The sequence below is a fragment of the Laccaria bicolor genome, genomic scaffold (assembly GCF_000143565.1).
Source record: "Laccaria bicolor S238N-H82 LACBIscaffold_1 genomic scaffold, whole genome shotgun sequence".
NCBI classification, from domain to species: Eukaryota; Fungi; Basidiomycota; class Agaricomycetes; order Agaricales; family Hydnangiaceae; genus Laccaria; species Laccaria bicolor.
The window spans coordinates 962,363-983,837 of NW_001889872.1; the positions used below are offsets into that span (position 1 = coordinate 962,363).

General features: G+C 47.7%; 8 protein-coding genes across 8 annotated transcripts; 4 read left to right on the forward strand and 4 right to left on the reverse strand.

Moving 5' to 3' along the window:
- The first annotated feature begins 31 nt into the window (after positions 1-31).
- On the forward strand, positions 32-1,814 carry LACBIDRAFT_186903 (uncharacterized protein). Its single transcript, XM_001873310.1, has 7 exons — positions 32-101; positions 152-283; positions 334-658; positions 705-813; positions 864-1,297; positions 1,356-1,500; positions 1,551-1,814. Exons 1-7 carry the CDS (start codon positions 84-86, stop codon positions 1,735-1,737), a joined length of 1,350 nt encoding a protein of 449 aa, XP_001873345.1. The 5' UTR covers positions 32-83; the 3' UTR covers positions 1,738-1,814.
- Positions 1,815-1,911: 97 nt separating this feature from the next.
- Positions 1,912-6,813, reverse strand: LACBIDRAFT_301010 (uncharacterized protein; the record flags this gene model as incomplete). Its single annotated transcript, XM_001873926.1, has 20 exons — positions 1,912-2,261; positions 2,311-2,512; positions 2,567-2,820; positions 2,868-3,114; positions 3,168-3,464; positions 3,514-3,643; positions 3,693-3,748; positions 3,804-3,937; positions 3,990-4,189; positions 4,244-4,402; positions 4,454-4,544; positions 4,597-5,043; positions 5,094-5,496; positions 5,547-5,880; positions 5,933-6,045; positions 6,102-6,165; positions 6,214-6,307; positions 6,358-6,487; positions 6,538-6,684; positions 6,733-6,813. 20 exons carry the CDS (start codon positions 6,811-6,813, stop codon positions 1,912-1,914), a joined length of 3,933 nt encoding a protein of 1,310 aa, XP_001873961.1.
- Positions 6,814-6,884: 71 nt separating this feature from the next.
- Positions 6,885-9,674, forward strand: LACBIDRAFT_301011 (uncharacterized protein; the record flags this gene model as incomplete). The annotated part of the gene is made up of 4 exons (XM_001873311.1): positions 6,885-7,527; positions 7,582-7,839; positions 7,892-8,431; positions 8,482-9,674. 4 exons carry the CDS (start codon positions 6,885-6,887, stop codon positions 9,672-9,674), a joined length of 2,634 nt encoding a protein of 877 aa, XP_001873346.1.
- A 173-nt stretch (positions 9,675-9,847) lies between these two features.
- LACBIDRAFT_301012 (uncharacterized protein) lies at positions 9,848-11,269 on the forward strand (the record flags this gene model as incomplete). Its single annotated transcript, XM_001873312.1, has 10 exons — positions 9,848-9,850; positions 9,906-10,014; positions 10,066-10,174; positions 10,234-10,297; positions 10,356-10,511; positions 10,574-10,713; positions 10,769-10,907; positions 10,964-11,092; positions 11,148-11,174; positions 11,225-11,269. 10 exons carry the CDS (start codon positions 9,848-9,850, stop codon positions 11,267-11,269), a joined length of 921 nt encoding a protein of 306 aa, XP_001873347.1.
- Positions 11,270-11,449: 180 nt separating this feature from the next.
- LACBIDRAFT_242719 (glutamate N-acetyltransferase) lies at positions 11,450-13,168 on the reverse strand (the record flags this gene model as incomplete). Its single annotated transcript, XM_001873927.1, has 2 exons — positions 11,450-12,445; positions 12,485-13,168. The coding sequence occupies 2 exons, from the start codon at positions 13,166-13,168 to the stop codon at positions 11,450-11,452; spliced, it is 1,680 nt and encodes a 559-aa protein (XP_001873962.1).
- Positions 13,169-13,874: 706 nt separating this feature from the next.
- Positions 13,875-15,691, reverse strand: LACBIDRAFT_301014 (uncharacterized protein; the record flags this gene model as incomplete). Its single annotated transcript, XM_001873928.1, has 5 exons — positions 13,875-13,916; positions 13,964-14,806; positions 14,858-15,095; positions 15,153-15,547; positions 15,593-15,691. The coding sequence occupies 5 exons, from the start codon at positions 15,689-15,691 to the stop codon at positions 13,875-13,877; spliced, it is 1,617 nt and encodes a 538-aa protein (XP_001873963.1).
- Positions 15,692-15,740: 49 nt separating this feature from the next.
- On the forward strand, positions 15,741-19,111 carry LACBIDRAFT_301015 (uncharacterized protein; the record flags this gene model as incomplete). Its single annotated transcript, XM_001873313.1, has 14 exons — positions 15,741-15,779; positions 15,827-15,886; positions 15,937-16,293; positions 16,349-16,357; positions 16,413-16,505; positions 16,556-16,693; positions 16,744-17,063; positions 17,114-17,576; positions 17,623-18,163; positions 18,219-18,398; positions 18,452-18,458; positions 18,513-18,653; positions 18,705-18,764; positions 18,817-19,111. The coding sequence occupies 14 exons, from the start codon at positions 15,741-15,743 to the stop codon at positions 19,109-19,111; spliced, it is 2,703 nt and encodes a 900-aa protein (XP_001873348.1).
- On the reverse strand, positions 19,085-21,397 carry LACBIDRAFT_186913 (glycoside hydrolase family 16 protein). The gene is made up of 13 exons (XM_001873929.1): positions 21,258-21,397; positions 21,116-21,206; positions 20,873-21,064; positions 20,592-20,820; positions 20,497-20,531; positions 20,211-20,447; positions 20,110-20,160; positions 19,930-20,059; positions 19,818-19,889; positions 19,744-19,757; positions 19,580-19,690; positions 19,356-19,525; positions 19,085-19,303 (listed from the first exon to the last, which is right to left on the reverse strand). The coding sequence occupies exons 1-13, from the start codon at positions 21,290-21,292 to the stop codon at positions 19,210-19,212; spliced, it is 1,461 nt and encodes a 486-aa protein (XP_001873964.1). The 5' UTR covers positions 21,293-21,397; the 3' UTR covers positions 19,085-19,209.
- Positions 21,398-21,475: the final 78 nt, after the last annotated feature.

Below are 21,475 nucleotides of genomic sequence, written 5' to 3' on the forward strand. Positions count from 1 at the left end.
GAACGAGCACAACCATCAACGTTCAACGTCAACCCCTACTTACATCCGATACCATCCAACGACCCCCCACATAGTCTCCTGCTATGGATGAAGAATACGATGTATATCCCTCAGCAATCGCGCCTTCCTATCATTGACCTCGGTTTTCTAGGTTATTGTGTTGGGAACTGGGCTGACTGAATGCATTCTCTCAGGTTTGCTCTCTGTAGAGGGGAAGAAGGTTCTCCACATGGATCGTAATGACTACTACGGTGGCGACAGCGCCAGTCTTAATCTGACCCAGGTGGCCCATACTGCTGTGGGCACTGACCGAAACTCACCTTCCATCCGCAGCTCTATCGCAAGTTCCGACCAGACCAAGCCCCACCAACAGCGCTAGGCCGTGATCGTGATTACGCCGTCGATCTTGTTCCCAAGTTTATTATTGCGTCCGGGGAACTCACTAAAATCCTTGTGCACACCGACGTCACCCGTTATCTTGAATTCAAGCAGATCGCTGGGAGTTTCGTTTATCGAGATGGCAGGATTTCTAAAGTCCCCAGCACAGAAATGGAGGCTGTGAGGAGCCCCTTGATGGGTCTCTTTGAGAAGAGACGCGCGAAGAAGTTCTTCGAGTTCTTGCAAGGATGGAAGGACGAAGACCCTACAACGCACCAAGGTATCGGTGATCCAACTCAAGTAGTAAAATACTAACGGTCTTGTAGGAATTAATCTGGACAAAGACAGCATGAAGACTGTTTATGAGAAATTTGGACTGGAGCCTGGAACTCAGGATTTTATCGGTCATGCGATGGCTCTCTACTTGGATGACGAGTAGGTGACTTCTCTGAACATTGGTCACCTCCTGCTCATCCTGCGACCAGCTACATCACAAAGCCTGCTCGTCCAACCTATGACCGCATCATCTTATATACCTCATCAATGGCACGCTACGGAAAGTCTCCGTATATCTATCCACTCTATGGTTTGGGAGAGCTTCCCCAATCCTTCGCTCGCCTCAGCGCTATATATGGTGGAACCTATATGCTCGATAAGCAGATTGATGCAATCGTCACTGACGCGGATGGGAAATTCGTCGGCGTTACTAGCGGAGGCGAGACCGTAAAGGCTAAACAAGTGATCGGTGACCCCAGTTACTTCGGTGCTGGTAAAGACGGGGAAGGTGGAAAGGTCAGGGTTCTTGAAGAAGGCAAGGTTGTTCGGGCCATATGCCTCCTCAAGCATCCTATCCCTGGAACCGACGATAGCGATAGTTGTCAAATCATCATTCCTCAAAATCAAGTTGGCAGGCGTAACGGTGCATTTCTAACCCCGACGTTTCTGATGGTCGAGGACGCTGATTGGGTCATCCACAGACATCTACATTGCAACGGTCTCTTCAACACACAATGTTTGCGCTAAAGACGTTTTTGTTGCCATCGTCAGCACAATCGTTGAAACCGACAAGCCAGAGCTTGAAATAGCCCCGGGTCTCAACCTTCTAGGACCTATCCACGAGAAGTTGGTAGTTTTACATGTCTGAAGTCAATCGCTAATCCAGCCTACATCAGATTCGTCACCATAACTCCCTTGTACACACCCACAAGCACGGGTACATCTGATAATATCTTCATCACTCGGTCTTATGACGCGACGTCCCATTTCGAGACCGTCGTTGAAGACGTCCAAGACGTTTTCAAGCGAGTAACCGGGACTGATCTAGTATTGAAGAAGCGCGAAGTCGAAGTCACAGAGTAGGATTCGCCAAATCCGTTGGCACCTTGTATCAATAATTTTTTTTCAAGAAATACATCATGAGGGGAATTCGTGCTTGCAGCGTTGATCTAGCAAACAGCACTTGAAGAACCGCAGGTAAGTAAAGTAATAAAAGCGGTTTGAGTTCAACCCATCAGATCGAGAGAACATAATTATTTAGAAAAACGCATTTATGTCGAACTCTGGTACCTTCACATCTTGTTTGGCAGATTTCATCAAGTCGCCTAGTCCAGCCTTCCTTGCGAATAGATCGCTCTCTTCCTGAATGGGTTCCATGACCAGAGGTTTCTCCGTATCTTGCACAGGCGAAGCTGAGCGTGTTGGTGGGAGGGAAATAACGTCCATGTCTATTATAATTGAAGACCTTCGACGCAAGGCTGGTTCCAATGGGAAGAGTGGCCGTGGCACAGGGGCCGCTGTTTTGGAGATTCTTGGTTTACGGGAGGCTGTGGACGGTCGAACGAACGACCAGGATCGAACGAGATCCAAAGCCAAGGCATGACAGCCTGCATTAACTGGTCAGAAAGTACAATACCAAAAGCATGCGACACCCACCCATTCGACAAAACACACGGGACATTTGTAAAACGAAGTTAAACTCTGCTCGACCCGAAATTTCGCTTGTTCCCTTTGCAGCTTGCAAAGTCTTCGATCTCAGCTGAGAGAATAGCAGTGCAAGACTAGGATCGTCGTAATGAGGTTCTTTAATCTCTGTGACGATGATGTTGTACGCTGTGGCAATGTTTTGCAAAGGCGTCTGAACAATTTAGTTTGTTAGGTATTGCAAGTCAATTTTTCGAACGACACATACTAGCAAAATTCTGACAGCCAGATCTCGACGATGCAGCAACCAAAAGGCCCAACTACCCAACCATCGGTTACCTTGTTGCAAGGCGATTGGGAGCACTGTGTTCGTGAGGACATCAAACAGTATAGGCCCGTCATTAGCCTGCTCCACTACACGTGCGAGAGCAACAGCGAGCTGGAAATCCCCTAGCTGCTTGATGCAGATATTGACGGCATCTTTCAAGGCGTTGCCGAGCAAGAAGAAGGCTGCCGCGTACTCTTGAAAACATTTCAGTCTAAAGATAATAATGGATCAATTGTTTTACCAAAACGGCGCTTGCTGAGCAAAGCATATCCATTCTTTAGTGCAGCAGTTCGCCATCGTGGTTCGGTGAAGTCGTTGGACAAGAATTTCAGCATGATTGTCTGCTCCTTGTGCCATGCAGCTTGCCGCCAAAGTCCTTGCACAAGTTTCGGCTTTCCCAGTGCAAAATAGTATAATGAGCACGCCGTTGGGTCTCGAGCATCACCAGCCATATATTCGTTACGTGCTATTACTTCAAACTGTGACCTCTGGGGAAGGGGGGAGGTTAACACCATATCAGGACATGTGGTGGAGATAATACCAATGCTTCTGGAGAGTTCAACCATAGCGCAACTCCCAGTGATCTTGCATCTGTCCAGGTCATTTTTTTGTTGCAGGCGTCTGTCGACGAGGCCAACAACAGCTCCTGACTTTCGCTGTGAAAAGCCCATATCATATCACGGTAACGAAGCCGCTCACGCCTCCCCGTTTGCAGAGGAATGGAACCAGCGGTGGGTGGGCTGCTCGAAGACACCCGGCGATTGAGAATATAAAATGATCGCATCGAGATTAGATATCGAAGACCATTTGAATCTAATGCACGCCGTTGCTCGTCGATCTACACAATATGTTAAGAAAAAACGAGGCATTATATTGGTTCGACATGCCTCCAACGTAGTTTGAATGAGCACCGAGAGATGTGCTTGCTCGTTTACTGTCAAGCGAGGGAGTGGGTTGGTCTCAAGAGCTTCGATCAAACGGGTGACGAGTGGCCTCGAAAAACCCTCCTTTTCTTCGCTGGTATCAATTTGAGTGGAAGGACGCGAGTGAGATCGTGTTTGCTCACTCTTCCTTTGGATTTGGCTCGCTAAACAACATGCTATATCGTTTCTTGGCCACATACTGAAATACCGCTAAGTGAAGTCAAAAAAAATGAAGAGGGCAACAACTCACATACCTCGCTTGCGGCCCTGTCCGTTTGAAAGAATTTGTCAACAGAAAGCGAGGTCCATTTATAAGCTGGATTGTTTCCGCGGTTCTCGACGTCGTGCGCCAGATTTACCACAATTTCTTTTACAAGCTCGACTTTCTCTGTGACGAGAATAAATAGATGATAAAAAACGTAACATAAATTGGTGCTGACCCCATAAAAGACACTGCAGCAACATCTGTGGGTGATAATCTTCCAAGGGTCCATTTTGTCGTGCAACGAATTCAAATAAGCTTTCCGCCTCTGGTTCCGGTTGCGGAGGTTCACTGAATAAAAACATTTGTTGCCCAGCAGCTACCAAAAATGACCCATGAGCCAACCAAATAGAATCGCTGATAGGGTACGGAGTGAAGCTGTAAAGCGGAGCAAGGTCAGTACGGGAAAGCGATGAATGCCTTGATGGAAACCTTTGAATCTCTATTTTTCGACACAACGCCCATCCAGGACCTTCATCGAAATAAGTCATTCGTTGCTGACAGAGGAGGTTCACGTGGCGAAGGTAGCCAACAGCCAATATAGATTGCATGTCTGGCGTTGAACTCCAATCTAAATCAAGAATCGGTTCACTTCACCATAGATTTTAAACAATTGTCAGAGTAAAGGGAAGAGTTGCGTACCTATGAATACCGATGTACTCTAGACCTGAAGCAAACTCTGACTCGGTTGAATCCCAAATAGTCAACTCATCTCCATCGGATCCTTCAACAACTTATGGCAAATACATGAGATGAGGACGACTTCAAGCGATAGACTTGCTCACCTAGAGCTGTCTTTTTCATAGAACTACAACGCGCCTTTTTGAAGCCCGTCCGACCTGTTTTGACTGTCGCAGTGCACCTCCACCTAGATTCCCCGGTGGCTTCTGGAACCCAAAAGGCCAACTCCCCTTGTTCGGAGACACTGAGGAGGACGTCATGTTCAGCCCAGGCGTGAGTGAGTCTCCAAGCCATTGGGTCCACGGGTAAAATTAGTTTTGGCAAGTAAGGAAGTGGGAGCTTATCAAGAGACCGAATGGTAAGGTCGGAACCTGTCGGCGCATGAATTTGAATAATCGAAAGTTCTGTGGTAATTCCGATGATATACTCATGTCCACTTGGAGAGGGCAGGGTGAATAAAGATTCGAGTGTGGGCAATGTCAAAATTTGAGGAGGTGAAGAGTGCAGCGTTAAAAGCCCGTCGGCCTTTGAATATGTCACAATCTGGCACCCTTCGGAATCGGTTAGCCATCCCAGCAAAAAGAAAAGGAATAAGACTTGCCATGCTCTAAAGGAACCATAAAATCGGCATCGTTCCACCTTACAGATCTAACAAGTTTTGAGCCCCGCTCTGTAATCCTCCAAGCCTCTCCTCCACCGTTTTTGCGAAGAACACCTACACCCTTGCCTTCTGGCGTCCTCACAAGTCGAAGAATCTCTGATTCTTCAGCGGGTATTCTCTCCACAGCCTTGGAAGAAATGTGAAGGGCTTGTGACTGAGCGCCAAAAAAGAGCAGGGGAGAGAAATCGATGGACATGAGAGGTGGTGATGTCACGAGTGTTAGCAGATTTAAATCGGGGTTGGGCAAGACGTAAAGGTAAGAGGGTGGGCATGAAAACACGCCAGGCTGCGCTTGATGCAAAGTGAATTGCCCTAGAAGGGTAGGAGGGCGTCTGTCAATATTCTGCAACACCCGTCAATGGTGACAGCTTCGACAAAGAAAGACGAACGCACGGAAACGGCGGTAATAACAACGGAGCCATCTCCCAAGACGCGGAAAAATAAATCCCATCCCTCGTCAGAAATCTCTCTAATCCTTGTAATCCGCACGTCGTCTTGCGCTCCATTTGTTTCTAAAATTCTACTTAACACGGTACCTACGATCCGCCGGTCTAACCAGAATACCGTGGATGCGCCCAAAGCCAATTGATTTGAGGAAATGGAGAGGGGAGACGAAGAGAAAACATCTAAGGATGCGTGCAATTGAAGATGTTCTGGAGAGTCCAACACGGGAAGGAAGATTCGCAACGTCGAATCCGACGTGATTGTGTAAAGAATGAGGTCATCACTGTCTAAAATTCTGAGCAGGACCTAGACAGAATGTATTAAAGTGAACGAACCGGCTTGATGCTTGCGAACGCCGCCATGCTACTTTAACGACTGGACGCGGGTGAGGAAGAACTTGTGTTCGTCGACCAGAAGTTGTGGAAAATAATCTGACCGAATTGTCCGTCTAATTGTTCGGTCAGTTAATGATAACGGCTTCAAGTGGTTCGAGGGAGTACGCACGTTGGACACGGTCGCGATGTACATAAGGGACGGGGCGAAGCTTGCAAGGGTAACCGCTGGGACTCTGTTTGAAGTCAGAATGAAGGGGTGAAAGCAAAGGTCGGAGGCGTACGATGCGGCCCATTTCTGTGACCACGTTGGTAGGTCATTTTCCAAGACTAGGGTATAAACAGAAAGCCCTCGTCCAGTGCCAACGGCGAGGAGACCTGTCTCAGTCAGCACCTAAGAAGGCGACTAGGTACCAAGGGAAATGTACCAGCTTTATTATCCAAAGCCGTAACGATGTGGTTCTCGGGAAGGACAAGAGTTGAATGTATCCGCCACGCGTCTTGCTGCACACCCGAAAGAGACCAAGCGGCGATTCGTGTGTTGATCGCAGCAACTACCTGTATTGTGATCATGCACACCTCGGGGACTAAGGAGAAGCGGAACCTACAAGTTTCATTCCTGAATCCACTGAGATACATGAAATATTCTGGTTTGTGTTTATTGTGGTTGGAAAAGCCTCCCAGAAAGCTAGAACGCGAATGAAGGCAAGTGTTCTGGCATCGAGGACGATGATTGCATCGGCGGACGGAAATAGCTGGCCTACGAGTCAGACAAAACGGACAATAGGGAGAACGACACGGACAAGAAACGTTTGGTTTGGAAGAGATAGATATTGAACACCGGCAGCAGGGTAAGCTGTACAAGACTGTTGGAGTTGCAACATGAGGACACCGATTGACAAGTTTATTTACTACTGGTTTATGTACTACCTTGTGTTCCCTTACCCTTTCATCCATGATGCACCTCCCATTCACTCTCTTCGTCGCCCTTGTACCCTTCTCCGCATTTGCTTCTCAAATTCCATTGGAACACAGTCTACCCTCCTCATCTTCAACCACTCTCGTCGACGCTCTCTCCGCAGACCAAGACTATACTTCAGTCTTACGCCTGCTCCAACGAGCTCGTCTCATCCCGACTCTCAATAGGCTTGATGGCAGCACTTTCTTCGCTCCAACAAACGACGCTATAAAACGCCATAGCTTAGCCCATCCACTATGGCACTCCGTACTCAACGATAATTCTTTCATCTTGGCCGACAACGTCCAAGAACAACTAAGACAACAACTTTTCTACCATCTCTTGAATTACTCTCTTCCAGTTTCTTCAGTCGACAATGACGTGCAAGTTCATAAAACTCTACTCTTTCCTCGTAACCACTCTGAATCACCTTCACGGGAACCTCCCTGGATGCCAAGTCCCGGTGGCACTCTGGGTGGCGAACCACAAAGGCTCCGACTGGCGGCTCATGGAGAAGAAGTTCGAGTTGGTGTCGATTCGTTTGGAAAGGGAGGTGTTAAAGTTGTAAAAGGCCAACAGGATGCTGGAAATGGTGTCTTGCTTGGGATCGATGACGTTCTAGAGCCTCCTCTGGACTTGTGTAAGTGATTACAAAGTCTTTCTACGTGCCCTACTCAGCAAATGCATTCTCCAGCGACAATCGCTTCCCAGCATACTTCATTATCTTACTTTCACAAGATTTTGTCCCATGACGTCATCGACCGCCTCAATACAACGTCGAACCTCACGCTCTTCCTACCAGTCAACGAAGCTTGGGATGCCCTAGATCCTTATGAACGACTGTATCTGGAGAGCGAATTTGCCGCCGATGACTTGATGCGAATTTTGGATATGCATTCCGTCGTGCGGGACAGCGTCGCATGGTCCGATTCATTTACTCCGTCCTTAAATCGTATGCATCCCCTTTTCTACTTATTCGTAGGTCTTTGACATTCTTCATTCAGTGACCACGGTAGACGGTATGAAGCTTGAAATCGTAGTCACTCCAGAAAAAACTACGGTTTCGGGTGCCAGCTTAGTTCACCCAGACATCTATGCGTCCAATGGTGTTCTCCACCTCGTTTCCTCTCTCCTCATACCTGATGGCGTATTAAAGTTGACGCCAGAAAAGTATCTTCTGGCCCTCAAATGCACAACGTTTGTCTCACTCCTTCATTCCGTTGACCTTACCACTTTGATCAACGACACGGATGCTAAATATACAATTCTTGCGCCTCGCGACGATATTCTAACCGTATTCGGAGAAGGTGAACTTCCAGGTCGTGGCACAGCGGAATTGAAGAGGTTGCTTCAATATCATTTTATACCAGGAAAATGGACGCCAAAGAAACTGGAGGACGGAATGCTCTTACAAACCGCTTTGGAGGAAGACGGTCTCGCTGGAGGTCATCAAGTTCTTAGTATAGAAGTCACCTCTGACGAAAAGAAGAAAGCGGTCGAGAAGACGATAAGATTCGGTGGCGCAGGTGTTATTGGTGACTTTAGTAAGCCTCTCGCGTCTCATAAAGACATCAATTGATATCACAAAATGCAGTCGAAATCAACAATGCCCTGATATATTTTATATCGCGGCCGCTCGTACCGCCATCGGATCCGCTTCAGACTGCATTGCCTTTCCTTGAGCTGTCATCGTTTCTCGCGGCCATCTTTTCGACGTCCAAAGCTGAAACGCTGAGGACCGCTCCGCATACCACCCTCCTGATACCTCGTAATCATGCCTTTAAACGTCTTGGTTTGCTCGTCAGTGCCCATCTTCTCTCCTCTTCATCAAAAGAAGACCTAGAAAACGTTCTTCTTCACCACACCCTCGACACTGTGGAATACGCCAAGTCTATCTTGGGCGGTTCACAACATACCTTCGCCTCTCTCGAGGGAAGCGATATCAAGATCGAGCGTCTCCAGAATGGTTCTGTCGTTGTTGGGCCAAGTGGCGGCTGGGCTGGCATGACGGCTCAACTTCATCCCCGCGACTTGCTTACTCGGACTGGAGTTATACATGAACTGTCAGACATCCTTATACCAAGGTCTGTGGAATTGTCAATCGGAAAGCTTGTGAAAGCTGCCAAAGGAAGTACGATGGCTACACTGGTTAACAAGGCTGGGTTCGAGTGGGTGCTAAATGGGACCGCCCCACCTGAAGACTCTCCTTGGGCGGACGGTGTAGGCTGGACATTGTTGTGTCCTACAGATGACGCCTTCAAAGAGTACAACCTAACTAGACTGTACTCTGACATCGATGGTCTGCGGTCAATCGTCACCCAGCACTTGATTCCTTCCCCAGCTCAGGTGGACCTCGAAGTTGATGACGACGCACTCAACAATAATCGACCGCTTGTTCTCGACGATGCCACCTACACTACCATTCATTCCTCCTCATCGGCTTACGGTGATCTCGTCTTTCGAAGAAGAAAGGATGATGGGGAGTATGTTGTAGGAATAAAGGATGCGAGAGGAACGAAAGGCGAAGCAGATTCTGCTCGCGTTCTCTCCTGGGGTCGATCTACGACCGGAGGAGGCACTGGGGGGGTGATTCAAATAGACCGACTGCTGATACCGTATCAGCCTTCTTGGTGGATTCAATACGGAGCTCCCAGCACAGTCGGCGGATTTGGTGTTTTGATCATGTGTGGATTTTTCTATGGCGTCAGGTTGATCTGGCAGCGGGACACTACAGAGGCTACATACGAACCTATGGGTGGATTTGGTCGCGACGACGACGATTCTTAGATTTATTATAGACAGGATGTATTTAATTTTGTATGTAATTTCCATGTTGATATTCACGTGAAATAATTAAACACCGTCGCTCTATGGATGTGCTTTATGGAATCCGGTTAACCGTTGCCTGCAATCTCCTCTCTCCTTGACCTCATCGTACTTGATTTTTGAGCACGTCAAAGATGGCAAGCTACATCCTGTTACATTACTTTGCCGCTATCTTACTAGAATCTCTTCTAGAGCAGTGAAGCACCAGCCGCAGAAGAAACTCGTGTGGCTGCATCTCCAGCCGATTCCGTGAAAGCCTTCATCGCCGGAGGCTTTGGAGGTGTCTGTGCTGTTCTAGTTGGTACGTACGAACCTTTACTTCCGGGCTTCACGACGTTAACCAGGAACACAGGTCATCCATTCGATCTTACCAAGACGAGGCTGCAAACGGCACCCCCAGGAACTTACACTGGCGCAGTCGATGTAGTTAAAAAAACGCTCGCCCGGGACGGTCTCTCTGGGTAACCTTTTTTTAGGTACAACCGAGAAATGAATAATCGCTGACTGCCCGACTCTTAAGGCTCTATCGAGGGATGGTTCCGCCTCTTCTTGGAGTCACACCAATATTTGCTGTTTCTTTCTGGGTACGCCATTCAACCACATTATCATTTCGCAAGAAATTCAACTTACCTGCGCCTCTAGGCGTACGATGCATCAAAACAACTCATTTATGCCGCCACACCAAAGAGAACGAACGAAGCACTGTCAATATCGGAGTTGGCTCTGGCTGGATTTTTATCTGCTGTCCCGACAACTTTAATTACAGCCCCAGTGGAGAGAGCGAAGGTTCTTTTGCAGGTGCGTTGTGGGAATTGCATGTTGAAGACTTTTATGAATACTCGGTATCCCTTAATCCTTAGGTTCAAGGACAAGGAGGCTCGGAACACAAGTATAAGGGAGTCACCGACGTTTTGAAGCATCTTTACAAAGAGGGCGGGATGCGAAGCATTTACCGCGGAACAGGGGCTACCTTGGCTCGAGATGGCCCAGGAAGTGCAGCGTATGCCATTACATCGCTTCCGTCGTCTGGTTCCGTATTGACCTACTCGCAATAGGTACTTTGCGGCGTATGAAATCACCAAAAAAGCCTTGACCCCGGCTGGCTCATCTCCAGCTGAATTGAACCTTGGTGCCATCATCGTGGCAGGAGGTATGGCGGGTGTAGCTATGTGGGCGATAGCGATCCCTCCTGATGTTAGCTTTTCCACTTTCATTCTCCAAGATTATTTATTGATTTTCTAAAAAAACAGGTCTTGAAATCCCGCCTGCAATCGGCACCATCGGGGACATATTCGGGCTTTATGGACTGCGCACGTAAGACCATAGCTCAGGATGGTGCCCGGGCACTTTGGAAAGGTTTTGGACCTGCGATGGCTAGGGTAAGTAAACTTGTCACTCCTCAAACACCCTTTTTGCTTATCGCTCGGGTGACAGGCATTCCCAGCGAATGCTGCAACATTCGTAAGTAATTTTCGGTTCTCGTGATGAGCCGGACTAACTTAGGATCATAGCTTGGAGTAGAAGCCTCTAGGAAGGTTCTTGATGGTCTTTTCTGAGTGGACTTAAAATTTGCAAATCTTCACAAGAGACAACGGATTTAGATCAGTCGTCGGATGGAGTCCATTAGATTGTAGAAGGTACCTTGTGTTCTTACCTTGGATTATACCAGCAGTCCTTAGCATTAATGTAAGAACCATCCTTAATTTACAATGATTTTTTTGGGTCTGTTTATGTTCCTACATCCAACTTGATGGAATTCCAGATACTGCCTCTGCCCATGTGCGAAGCCTTCCCTCCTCCCAGTCTTCTACATATGATAGACCGGCGCTCCCGCGTCGCCCTTCTTCAATTTTTAGTCGCTTCTCTGCATCACACCAGAATAAGACCCATGATCCCATTCGAAGGTGACCTGAACTTCGATCGAAATACCACTTATTCACGGGGTTCTTTGACCTGCTCCTCCAGACCAGGTCGCGGCCTTCTCCTTTGCCCCCTTTACCTCCGTTAGGGTTGGCGGAAAACGGATGCCCGAGGCCATATGTCTCATCGTGAAGAGCAACCCAAAGAAAATCAACTGTCCCATCACCTTGGTGACTGGGTAGAACGGCGAACTTGTCCAAATAAGAAATGGGCTTTCCAGAAACAGGATCGTCTTCATTAGTGACAATCGCCGCTCCGACGTAGTCACCAGCCACGATAACAAAGTCGAGTTTTTTCTCGAGGCGAGCATAAAAAGATGCGGAGTCCAGTTTTCTCCCGAAAGACTGTTCAAGCAGGGCGTTCAACTTGATTTTGTCGATATCGGAGACGGAGTGAAAGACTTGTACTGGAAGACCTCGTCTGAGGAGGGTTGGCGTGTGTGGCGTAAGCCTCTGGTTTCCTTGGAGAAGAGCATGAGGTAGACTTGAGCTAACAGCGGGCTTATTTGTGATGAGATTTCCGATGAGAGAGCTTGGTGATTTGTGAGAAACCATAATGGCAGATGATGTTGGCGGCATGTATGCAAGACAGGTACGAGCAAGAGCAAGATTCGAGAGCGCACTCGGATGGGTGTGCCTCCATTCCTCGCGGAAAGTCTCGTGGATATGTTGGTACTCGGAGGAAAGATTGATGAGGAGATGAGGATAGCCAGAACGAGCGTACGATGGGATCCCACCGTGCCGATTGATGATCATGAGCCGAAAAGGTGCAAGCTCGACTTCCTTTGAAAAGTCTGAAGGGGCATCTGCAGACTGAAGCTCAAGGGAAGATGCCTCGACCATGCCGCGAACAAGCCCCGCGATGACATCATTCGAGTCAACGCGGACTGAGCGGCAGAACGAATCCAAGGCAAACGGAGAAACCACTGGAATCTCTCCTGCTCGAAGCGCAGAGCGAAGGGGCGTAAGATCTGGAGGCAAAGTATGCGTTTCTGGGGGGGTGAAATCAAGTTCTGATGTGGGATCCTCCGAGCCTGGTTTTGGGCCAAGGCGAACGATGGCACCGGTGATGGGACGTGCCCTGGCACCATGTTTCTCTAGACTGCTAACCACCCGCATTACCTCGTCAATGATGACGCGCCGTTCATCTTGATCGCCTCTCGGTTGATTATCGTTATCTACGACGATCACACTGACGAGGCCAAGTTTGGACAGATAGACAAGTCCACGAGTGATGCTGTCGAGCTGAACATCGGTGAATGGACCTTGTATTTTCACCAACGCAGTGCGGTTGTAAACTGGGTTGAGAATTGATGTGATTACTGGGCTAGGGGTAGGCTGTATGGGGATAGTGGGGGTAGCAGTTGTTGAGGCAGGAGGAGTAGATGGTGGAGGTGGAATGATGATATCTTGAGACTGTTGTTCCTGAAATAGTTTGGTAGGTCGAGGCCCAAAAGACGCAAGGAACGATCTAGTGTCCCTCAGTGAAGGGTTCGCCCGTAAAATTGATATAATAAAATCCTGAACGTTTTCCATGGGTGTTAAGACAGATCGATCGAATGGAAAAGTCGTACATTATTTGAAGGGGGGGTATCTTCGCTTTCAGCTGGCGGTGTCCGCAGGCCGCGAACTGTCTGCTAAGCTATGAGAACTCCACAAGGCATCGAGAGGAAATAACATACGGCGTAGAATGCCCTGTAGCTCCGAGCCCGCTGGGCCTTGAGAGCAGATATGAAGGACACCGAACTCATACTTATATGAGGTTGCTAAAGGAGAGGGAGAGGGGAAGTAATTGAAGAGGCATGAGTAGACACGGGTTTTTATAAAAGTTGAAGGCAGCTGAGGGGCCTAGTATGACTCCTGCTGTAAATTATTATCAGATAAGATCTCTCTGCCGATCACATCATCTCATATCATTCTTAAGTAGCTCAACAGCGTTTACCGCCATTGGCTGTAGCCAAAGAAGCGCTTTCACAGCACCTTACAGGACTCATACGAACCGTTCATTTTATAAATTTTCGATCTTTACAGCTCATCTGATTGAATCAGATGCTGTTTTCCACTAAAGAGGCCACAAATAGCCCATTCCCCTCAATGCAATGTGGTCACCCAAAATCACGCCGGTGTCAAATTGATACGCCCTTGTGTTTTTCCCGCGACGGCGCTCCTTGGAATTATCGGAGGACAAAACCGCCTTCCGTAAGCCTTTTTCCTAGCAAGAAAAAACTTCGAGGCATAGACTTCAGAAGGTTAAGAGGGTGTATTCCCTGTGATCGAGACGTGACTACTTATCGTCAGAGCAAACCAAATTGTTCTGACGTAGACACTCACATCAACAATGATAATGCTATCCTCACTGCACATCACAGAGCATTTGTAGTTAAAAGGCAAAGCCAACGTCCGTGATCGATATGGGAAAAACGTTTGGACGTCTTCTTCGAATATGTCACCACCTTCAAGAAGTGTCGGGAAAATCTGGTACTGTGTTTGCTGACCAAGTGAAACATCATGCTGCAAGAGTTTCGCAGACGATGCCGTGGTTTGCGTGTGTGGCGCTGTTGATAAGCCTCTTTTAAGGGCTAACTGGTTGAAATCATAAATTTTGATGGAAAGACTAGCATTCTCGCCTGTCTCGGAAACGACATATTTTGAGCCGTATACGTAGCAGACCCAAACGATCGAATGTGGTTGAGCCGGCTCTATCATCCGAGTACCGCGAGGACCCCAGAAATCCCAGACAAAATCCACCTTGTGATCCGCTGGGTCTTTTGAGTCTACCCCATTGATACAGGCGAGGAAGGTGGTCGAAGGCACGAGTGTGGTGACACACCGAACAGCGTCTTCGACTTGAACCCACAGCGAAACAACGTATAGCGAATTATTTTTGTCCATATAGAATGGAACACGCGGATCGCGGTGTGCCTGCCATAAAGGAGCTGGATCGGATTGAATTTGGAACGCGAGTTGGTGGACATCTTCCTCAAGATGGGGGAAATGGAAAGAGAACGAATACTGGACGTCACTGGGGCGTTGAGGTCTTTCCGTTTCCTTTTCAACGTCCACTATAAGAAGAACGGGTACGTAATCGCCGTCGTCGACTTCCCTGAACAGACATATCACAACGAATGCCTGGGAGAGAAAAGAAAAAGATCGGATTTGATTTCCAACGAGGTGCTGAGCATAAAGATGAGCTATCTGAGACTGAAGGGCAAAAACCCCACCTACCATTTGCACTTGGCTCGTTTTCCAATCCCAGATGACGAGTTCGGTCCCATCGACGTGCACGCTGTTGAATAGCACACCCACATAATGACCAGATATCTGTATCGTATATGAAGTATCCTCATCTCTGAAAGTCTGAATGTTAGATAAGATTGTCCCTCCCTTGGCCTCGGGATGTGGTTCGCCTGTGGTCAAGGTGCGAATGTGCAGTCGGTAAGTATGGTCAGCGGTCTGTCCCACCCTGTCGATGTGAGAAAAGTTATCGAATTATTTTTCATAAAATGAAGATATGACGCACCAATGAGGTTTCTCGATGAGAAGAAGCAGATCTTGCGATAGATCCATTGCAAAATCACGCACAGGACAAGGAAAACTCGGGCCAAGAGACCACTGTTTCTCCTCGATAGAGCGAAGGTCCGAGGGAAGCCTGATAAAAGAGATGCCACCTTTTTCGTCGCTCTGAGCAAGTACGCCACCGTACAACTCCCACAACCCTCCTGATCGCATCGGGAGACGCGATTGCCGACTCCACTTCAACTCGTCCCAGGCGTTCTGGTGCCGCTTGAGCGCGTCGAGAAGAGCGGCGGGTGAATCAACATTAGCGCAACAAGATTCTTGTCCCGCAACAGCAAGATTAATGGTATATTGTAGAGTGGGTGTTTGATCAACCAAATCTTTCAAGTTGTGGCAAACCTGAAAATGTCATTTGAAGGAGATTGGGATTGTTATAATTCTTACCTCCCTGCACTTCAGGAGAGTTTCATAGTCCGACACGTGGTCCAAAATATTAAGGACGAGTTCAAGTGGAAGAGAATTTAAAAGAGAGAACTTGGACATGGCAGAGTTGAGTAAAGTCACGTGTTTCTCATCTCTCTCTCTTCCTCACATGGATATCAGTCGCGAACGAAAGCGTCTGCCTACCAAGGTCACTCCCCAATTGTTGTACTCCCCTCTTCTCTCAACGTTTTTCAGCTATACCAGCAGGATATTGTTCATCATGTCGTTCGTCCTCGTTCATATGGGATAGTGTTGGTACGACAAGCCCTCCGCTTTCCTAAATGCATTTCTCAGTCGTTGTATAGAGATGTTGGCATGACCCTGAGGAAGTCCCACAAAATGCATCATTTACAGACCCTTTAATGCGTCCACTTCAACATGGAGAAGTTGGCGTCTCCTTCATCTCAGATGGCGGAGAAAGAGAGATTCTCCCGGAGTCTGATCTCAAACTGGTCGATCGCAGTTTCCAGCCAGGTGATTACTGCAAACGAAGCGTAGAGGATGTCTGCTCGGGAGTTGTTGTGGCCGTTAAGGTAAAAGGCCGATTGGAACATGCTATCAGTGGAGAACAAGTTGAAGGCTGGTGGACGGTAGACGACGTCGAGGATAAGCCTGATGCTGAAATAGGCGACTATGTTATTTTTGAGGATTGGATAGGGCAGGCAAGTGTTTTGTTTCGTCTGTCCCTTGGTACACTGTGTCCTATCCTGAATTTAGGTTATTGAGGTGAGCTCATCTCGCCCATGTCTAAACCGCCTCCGGCTTTACGCTTTTCAAATAGGTATTTGATGAGTCTATTGTTGAACTCTCAACCAAGCAACTTGTTCGCCTTCCGGAATTAGGATCTCGTTTAAATGTGGGGGAAAAGGGAAACGTCAATCAATTCTTCCCTTCTCTTGAACATAGTTTAACTTTTGTTGACAGGACATTCTACCTCCCCCCGCGAGTGGAATGCAGAGCTACCTCAGCTACTTCGGGGGTCAATCGCAAGGTTCTTCCGATACGGTGATAGCTGTGAAGCATAGTGTTTATGCGGTGGCATGGCTCGCCGTCAACCAGAAAGTAGGTCTGTGTTTTCTCGTCCGTTTTGTTGTAATGCTCATATCTTCGAGCTTGATGTGTCTCTGGCTGAAAAAAAGAAGAGACCTCAACGGTTCTGGTCAGGACAGGACATAGGAAAACTCACTTTGATTAGGGGTCGTTCCGATTTTGAGATGAGAGTCGGTGATCGCGTACATCTGAAGAATGCCACAGGACTTCCCAGCACACAACATGGCCGAGAAGGGGAATCAGCTGGCATTGTTCATGTGCAAGCATTTCTTGTGGTAGAAACCGAGACATCCTTGGACGTGCTGTGGCAGGACGGTGTTCACGAAACTCTCAAATCCACAGATGTCATCCCATATCTAAACCCGGACGAATATGATTGCTGGTGAAGGATATCTTCCTTTGACTTCCTTTGATACTGATGGCGTTTACCAGGCCCGGCGACCACGTCGTGTGGAAGAGTGAAGAAGAGAAGCGTTCAGCTATCGTTCAGTCTGTCAATGCAAAGGAGCGCACCGCCCTCGTACTTTTTCCGGACAGCGGTGCTACAGAGCTAATTTCTGTACTGGAGTTAGATCCACATGGCACTTCAGATCTGGGAGCCGACCCCCAGTCCGCTTCAGAAGGCTTTGGTGTACGTCGGGGTGATTTTGTTTTGATACACCACCAAGAAACAACAAATGGGTTGGAGAAGCCAAGAGTCCCTCGTATCGGTGAGTTAGAAGCATGGGTTCGCGAAGGACCGTTTGCAGATGGCCATTTTATGGGATGGAGAAAGGAAATGTACGACATTGGCACTGAGATAGCTTCTAAAAGAAGCTCCGGGGCATTAGTTGAGGATCCCATTCAGCGTCCTGCCGACGACGACGCCTTTTCATGGATCGGCGAAGTCACTAGTGTATGTCTTCCTATACATGTCCCCATCAAAGCATACTGATTGTTAGATCGCCCTGCAGCTGAATCTTGACGGGACTGTGATGGTGACACATCCTAATTTTTCTGTCAGGCTATATCCGCTCGAGCGCCTCACTCGGTTATACGACGGAATCGAACAACTCGAAGATGATATATGGGACGATGCTTCTGACGATCATGGTTCTTGCGAAGATGATGAGGTTTGGGCTATGGATTTTGAAGACGGCAGGTGGAAATCAAAACGCGGGGATGCCAACGAATCGGAGGAAATAGAGGAGGAGTTGAATGAGGAAGAGGCCGAAGACTCCGATGGAATGCACCTTGACAATGAATCCGCCACAAGTGCACATTCTGGAATCAATTCCTCAAAAGGACTTGAAGTTGCTCCGCTGCAACTGGCTGGGGACGTTGGTTCTCATGAATCGGAAGAATTGACATGGAAGCGTTTTGACCTCTTGCCAACGGCACCCCCAGATCACGCATTTCTTTCATCTCCTCCTGCACAACCGTCTAAGTCATTTTCCAGTCGTCTTATAAGAGAATATCGCGTCCTCGCCAGTAGTTTGCCTGGTAAGTGGTGATTGCTGCTGTATGACGGATTTCTTGTTGACACGAGGGTACACAGATTCTATAATAGTTCGGGCTTACGAAGATCGCAGTGATCTTTTGCGTTGTCTTATCATTGGACCTGAAAACACGCCTTACGAGGATGCCCCCTTTGTGATTGACTGGATGTTGGATTCAAACTTTCCTCATAGTCCTCCTATCGCTCATTTTTTGAGTTGGACGAACGGCAACGGACGTGGTTCGTTCTGTATTTTTTCCATTGTCAAAAACTTAATTTGAGTTGGGTTATAGTTAACCCGTAAGTCTCTATATACCTCAAGATAACTTGATTCAGAGCGATCGGTTGCAACAGGAACTTGTATGAAGAAGGAAAGGTCTGCTTATCCATTCTTGGCACTTGGGCGGGGGACAGGAATGAGGTTTGGAACTCGGCTCGATCCTCGTTGTTGCAAACGTTTGTGTCTATACAGGGCCTTGTTCTTGTGAAGGAGCCGTGAGGACTGGTCGAATCTTTTCAGCTGCTTAATTCTGACCTTTACCGCAGGTGGTTTTGTGAGCCAGCTTATGATAAATTACGGGGTACTGAAGAGGGAAGCGTGAACAGGTTCGCAATTTTTACTACTCATTTGTATCGTTCCAATGACAACGCGTTACAGTCGACTGTACAGTGAGAAGGCTTATGTTCTTTCCAGAGGATTCGTTCGTCGTGCTCTCGAGATACCCTTGGGTGGACTTGAGGAAGAAATCAATTGGCTGTATTATAACAAAGGTCGCCTGGAAAAGGTTCTTAGGGATGCGCGAAGATTAATCGAAAACAGCAAGACGGATCCGGACATCTCCGCCGAGGATAAGGATATGGCTGTACCGAGGCTGAGCTCTGGAGGAATAATTACCCTGGAACGGACATTGCACAAATTACAAAGTATTGCGGATTCCCAACCCTCGAATTAATCTTTCCTCCTGTCTAAGAGTACAGAACGCTGTACATGCATAATAATAATAATCACAATGGAAGGGAGACGAGTCCAAATGTCCTTGATGTACGTATTTTAGCATGTATCCAATAAACTGTTCTTTGGAAAGGGCTGTTGATAATCGTTCTGCCAAGTCGTGAGATTTGGGTTTGTGTACGCTTCAATGTACCTAGATAGAATGTTTAAATCTCAAAGACTGCAAGAGGGTGAGAGAAACGAACTGATTGATGTAGGCCTCTGTGGGGAAATCCGAGGGATCACAGCCAATGTTGATGGCATTCTTAGGTTGGTAAACTCTTATCCAATCGATTTGCATCGTGGTGGGAAACGTCAGATGCTGGAGATCAACAACACCAAAGTTTTTCGACATTCCCAGGTTGACGATGATATACTTTGCGATGCATTAACTTATTATGGGGCTACGTTTATGTATATGAATGCGCACCAATGGCTCTTGAGGGATGGGGCGAGCAGATATTTCCACTGTGGTATCTGGGCCCATGCCGTTCCCCATAATCGTCCAAGTTGATTTTGCGTTTGCTATCCAGGTAATGTACTGCATGGGGTAGCATTAAACAAGTACACATGATGCAAATAAGATGTCCAAACCCCGGTATCGAACCCTGTGGCGGGAGGATTTGGATGAGCACATAATCGGAGTGAGATTGAGATGCATCATTTACCTGGCTTATACTCAAATCCATATGTCGAGAAGCAGCCTGCTTCCAATTCATAACAAGATTGGTCTACATATCCTGGTTATTGCAAGAAAAGCTGGGCAACGATGAACCTTACTCGTTGTTGTGACACCAGATGTAGCTTGCTGGGTTATTCCTCCAACATAGGGATTAAGGAACGTGGTCGAAGGATCAGGGATAATTAAATTGTTCGAGGTGTTTGCCCAAATATACTGAGCATTGAATGGCTGCATGGAATGTTAGTAATGAGCTTGTAGTAGATATGAACTGATCTCACAGCCCACTGAGCAGACTGAGAAACTTGCCCCGACAAAGGATTACCCGTGATCTAAAACAGTATTAGCTATTTACATCTCTGCTCCAACGTAATACGGGTACCTGAGCTTCAAAAACGTCAATTTCTGGCGCTGAACGACCGACGAAGGTCCCATCAGAGTGCATGGGACCAGGATGGGACTCTCCTTTACAAGTGCATCTTGACAACTTTTGTCCAGGAAGATATGACAAGACATCCCCATTGTAAGGGTCGCCGTTGACGGTAGCGGCGACGGGCAGCCCATTGATAGTTTGATTGGGAGCGGTGCCAACATCACAAGCGTCGTAGGAGTAGGGCCACTTTGGACGAATCAGCAGGTGGACAAAGCGTCGGAAAATTTGAACGTACCATGCCTTCCAGACTTGCGCCATATCCGGCACGCCCTAAAAACGAAGGCTCGTCAGAAAGTTTCCCTTGATTGTTGCCCAACAGTAGACTCTTACCTAGGTTTCCCATGGTCCAGACTGCGGGCCATAAGCCAACTATGTTGTTTGCGCCTGGCAAACTAACGGAGGTCTGTAGCAGACCGCCAGTAAAACAAAACTTGTTCCAAGTCGACATAAGACCGCCTTCATAGTTGAGGTTGTGGATTTCTTTCTTAGACAAGGTGATTTGGAGAAAGCCATTTTTCGTGGTGATGGCTTCGGGGTCGTACCACTCCAAGTTGTTTGTCTGTAGAGGGATGAGGCAGGAGAATCGAGCAACCATTGAAAGAGATGCGCACCTCCCAGTAATGGAGGTCCACTGCCTCCCAATACGGATCATCTCCAGGATAAAATGTACGGCCATCTGTATTGAACTCATCACTAAAGACGAGCTGGAGTTCTTGGGTGGGATCATGATATGAAGGTATGGTATAGAGGTTGGATGGCGTCTCAAGGTCTACCAATCCCCAATTTCCCGCCATGCTTGGTACCTTGGGGGGATGAAATTAGCATGTAGGTACTAAGAAAAGAAAGGCATGTACTTGGCCACTGGCGTTGATCCCACCAAGATTGAAACCACCCAAGGTAGAGAGGGGGTGAGCCGTAAAGTGTGAAATAAGTGGATATCCAGCGCTGAAAGAGAAAATGAAGCAAAATTTACGGCCACGACGATGTGAAACGCACAATAAAGTAAGAAGGCCGACACATAAAACAATCATACATCCCAAGTTGGTGAGACCTCGAAAGGTGAAGAAATGACCACCAGTGTCATGTTTGCGATCGCGACGAGGATCAGGATTGTGGAGGTAGTCGTCAGGCTCTGGAAAGTCAGGAGAAAGATTGGATCCCCATGCAGCTGGGTCGGGGGAGAGGGAATACTGTTCGGTGATATTTCAGCGAGC

Coding starts and splice junctions, on each gene's coding strand:
- LACBIDRAFT_186913 (XM_001873929.1), bottom strand. CDS start 21,292: ATGATTGTTTTATGTGTCGGCCTTCTTACTTTATT. Junction 20,821..20,872: donor TGGACCTCCATTACTGGGAG/GTGCGCATCTCT, acceptor ATCCCTCTACAG/ACAAACAACTTGGAGTGGTA. Junction 20,060..20,109: donor CTCAGTCTGCTCAGTGGGCT/GTGAGATCAGTT, acceptor CATTCCATGCAG/CCATTCAATGCTCAGTATAT.
- LACBIDRAFT_186903 (XM_001873310.1), top strand. Junction 284..333: donor CCAGTCTTAATCTGACCCAG/GTGGCCCATACT, acceptor TTCCATCCGCAG/CTCTATCGCAAGTTCCGACC. Junction 814..863: donor GCTCTCTACTTGGATGACGA/GTAGGTGACTTC, acceptor TCCTGCGACCAG/CTACATCACAAAGCCTGCTC.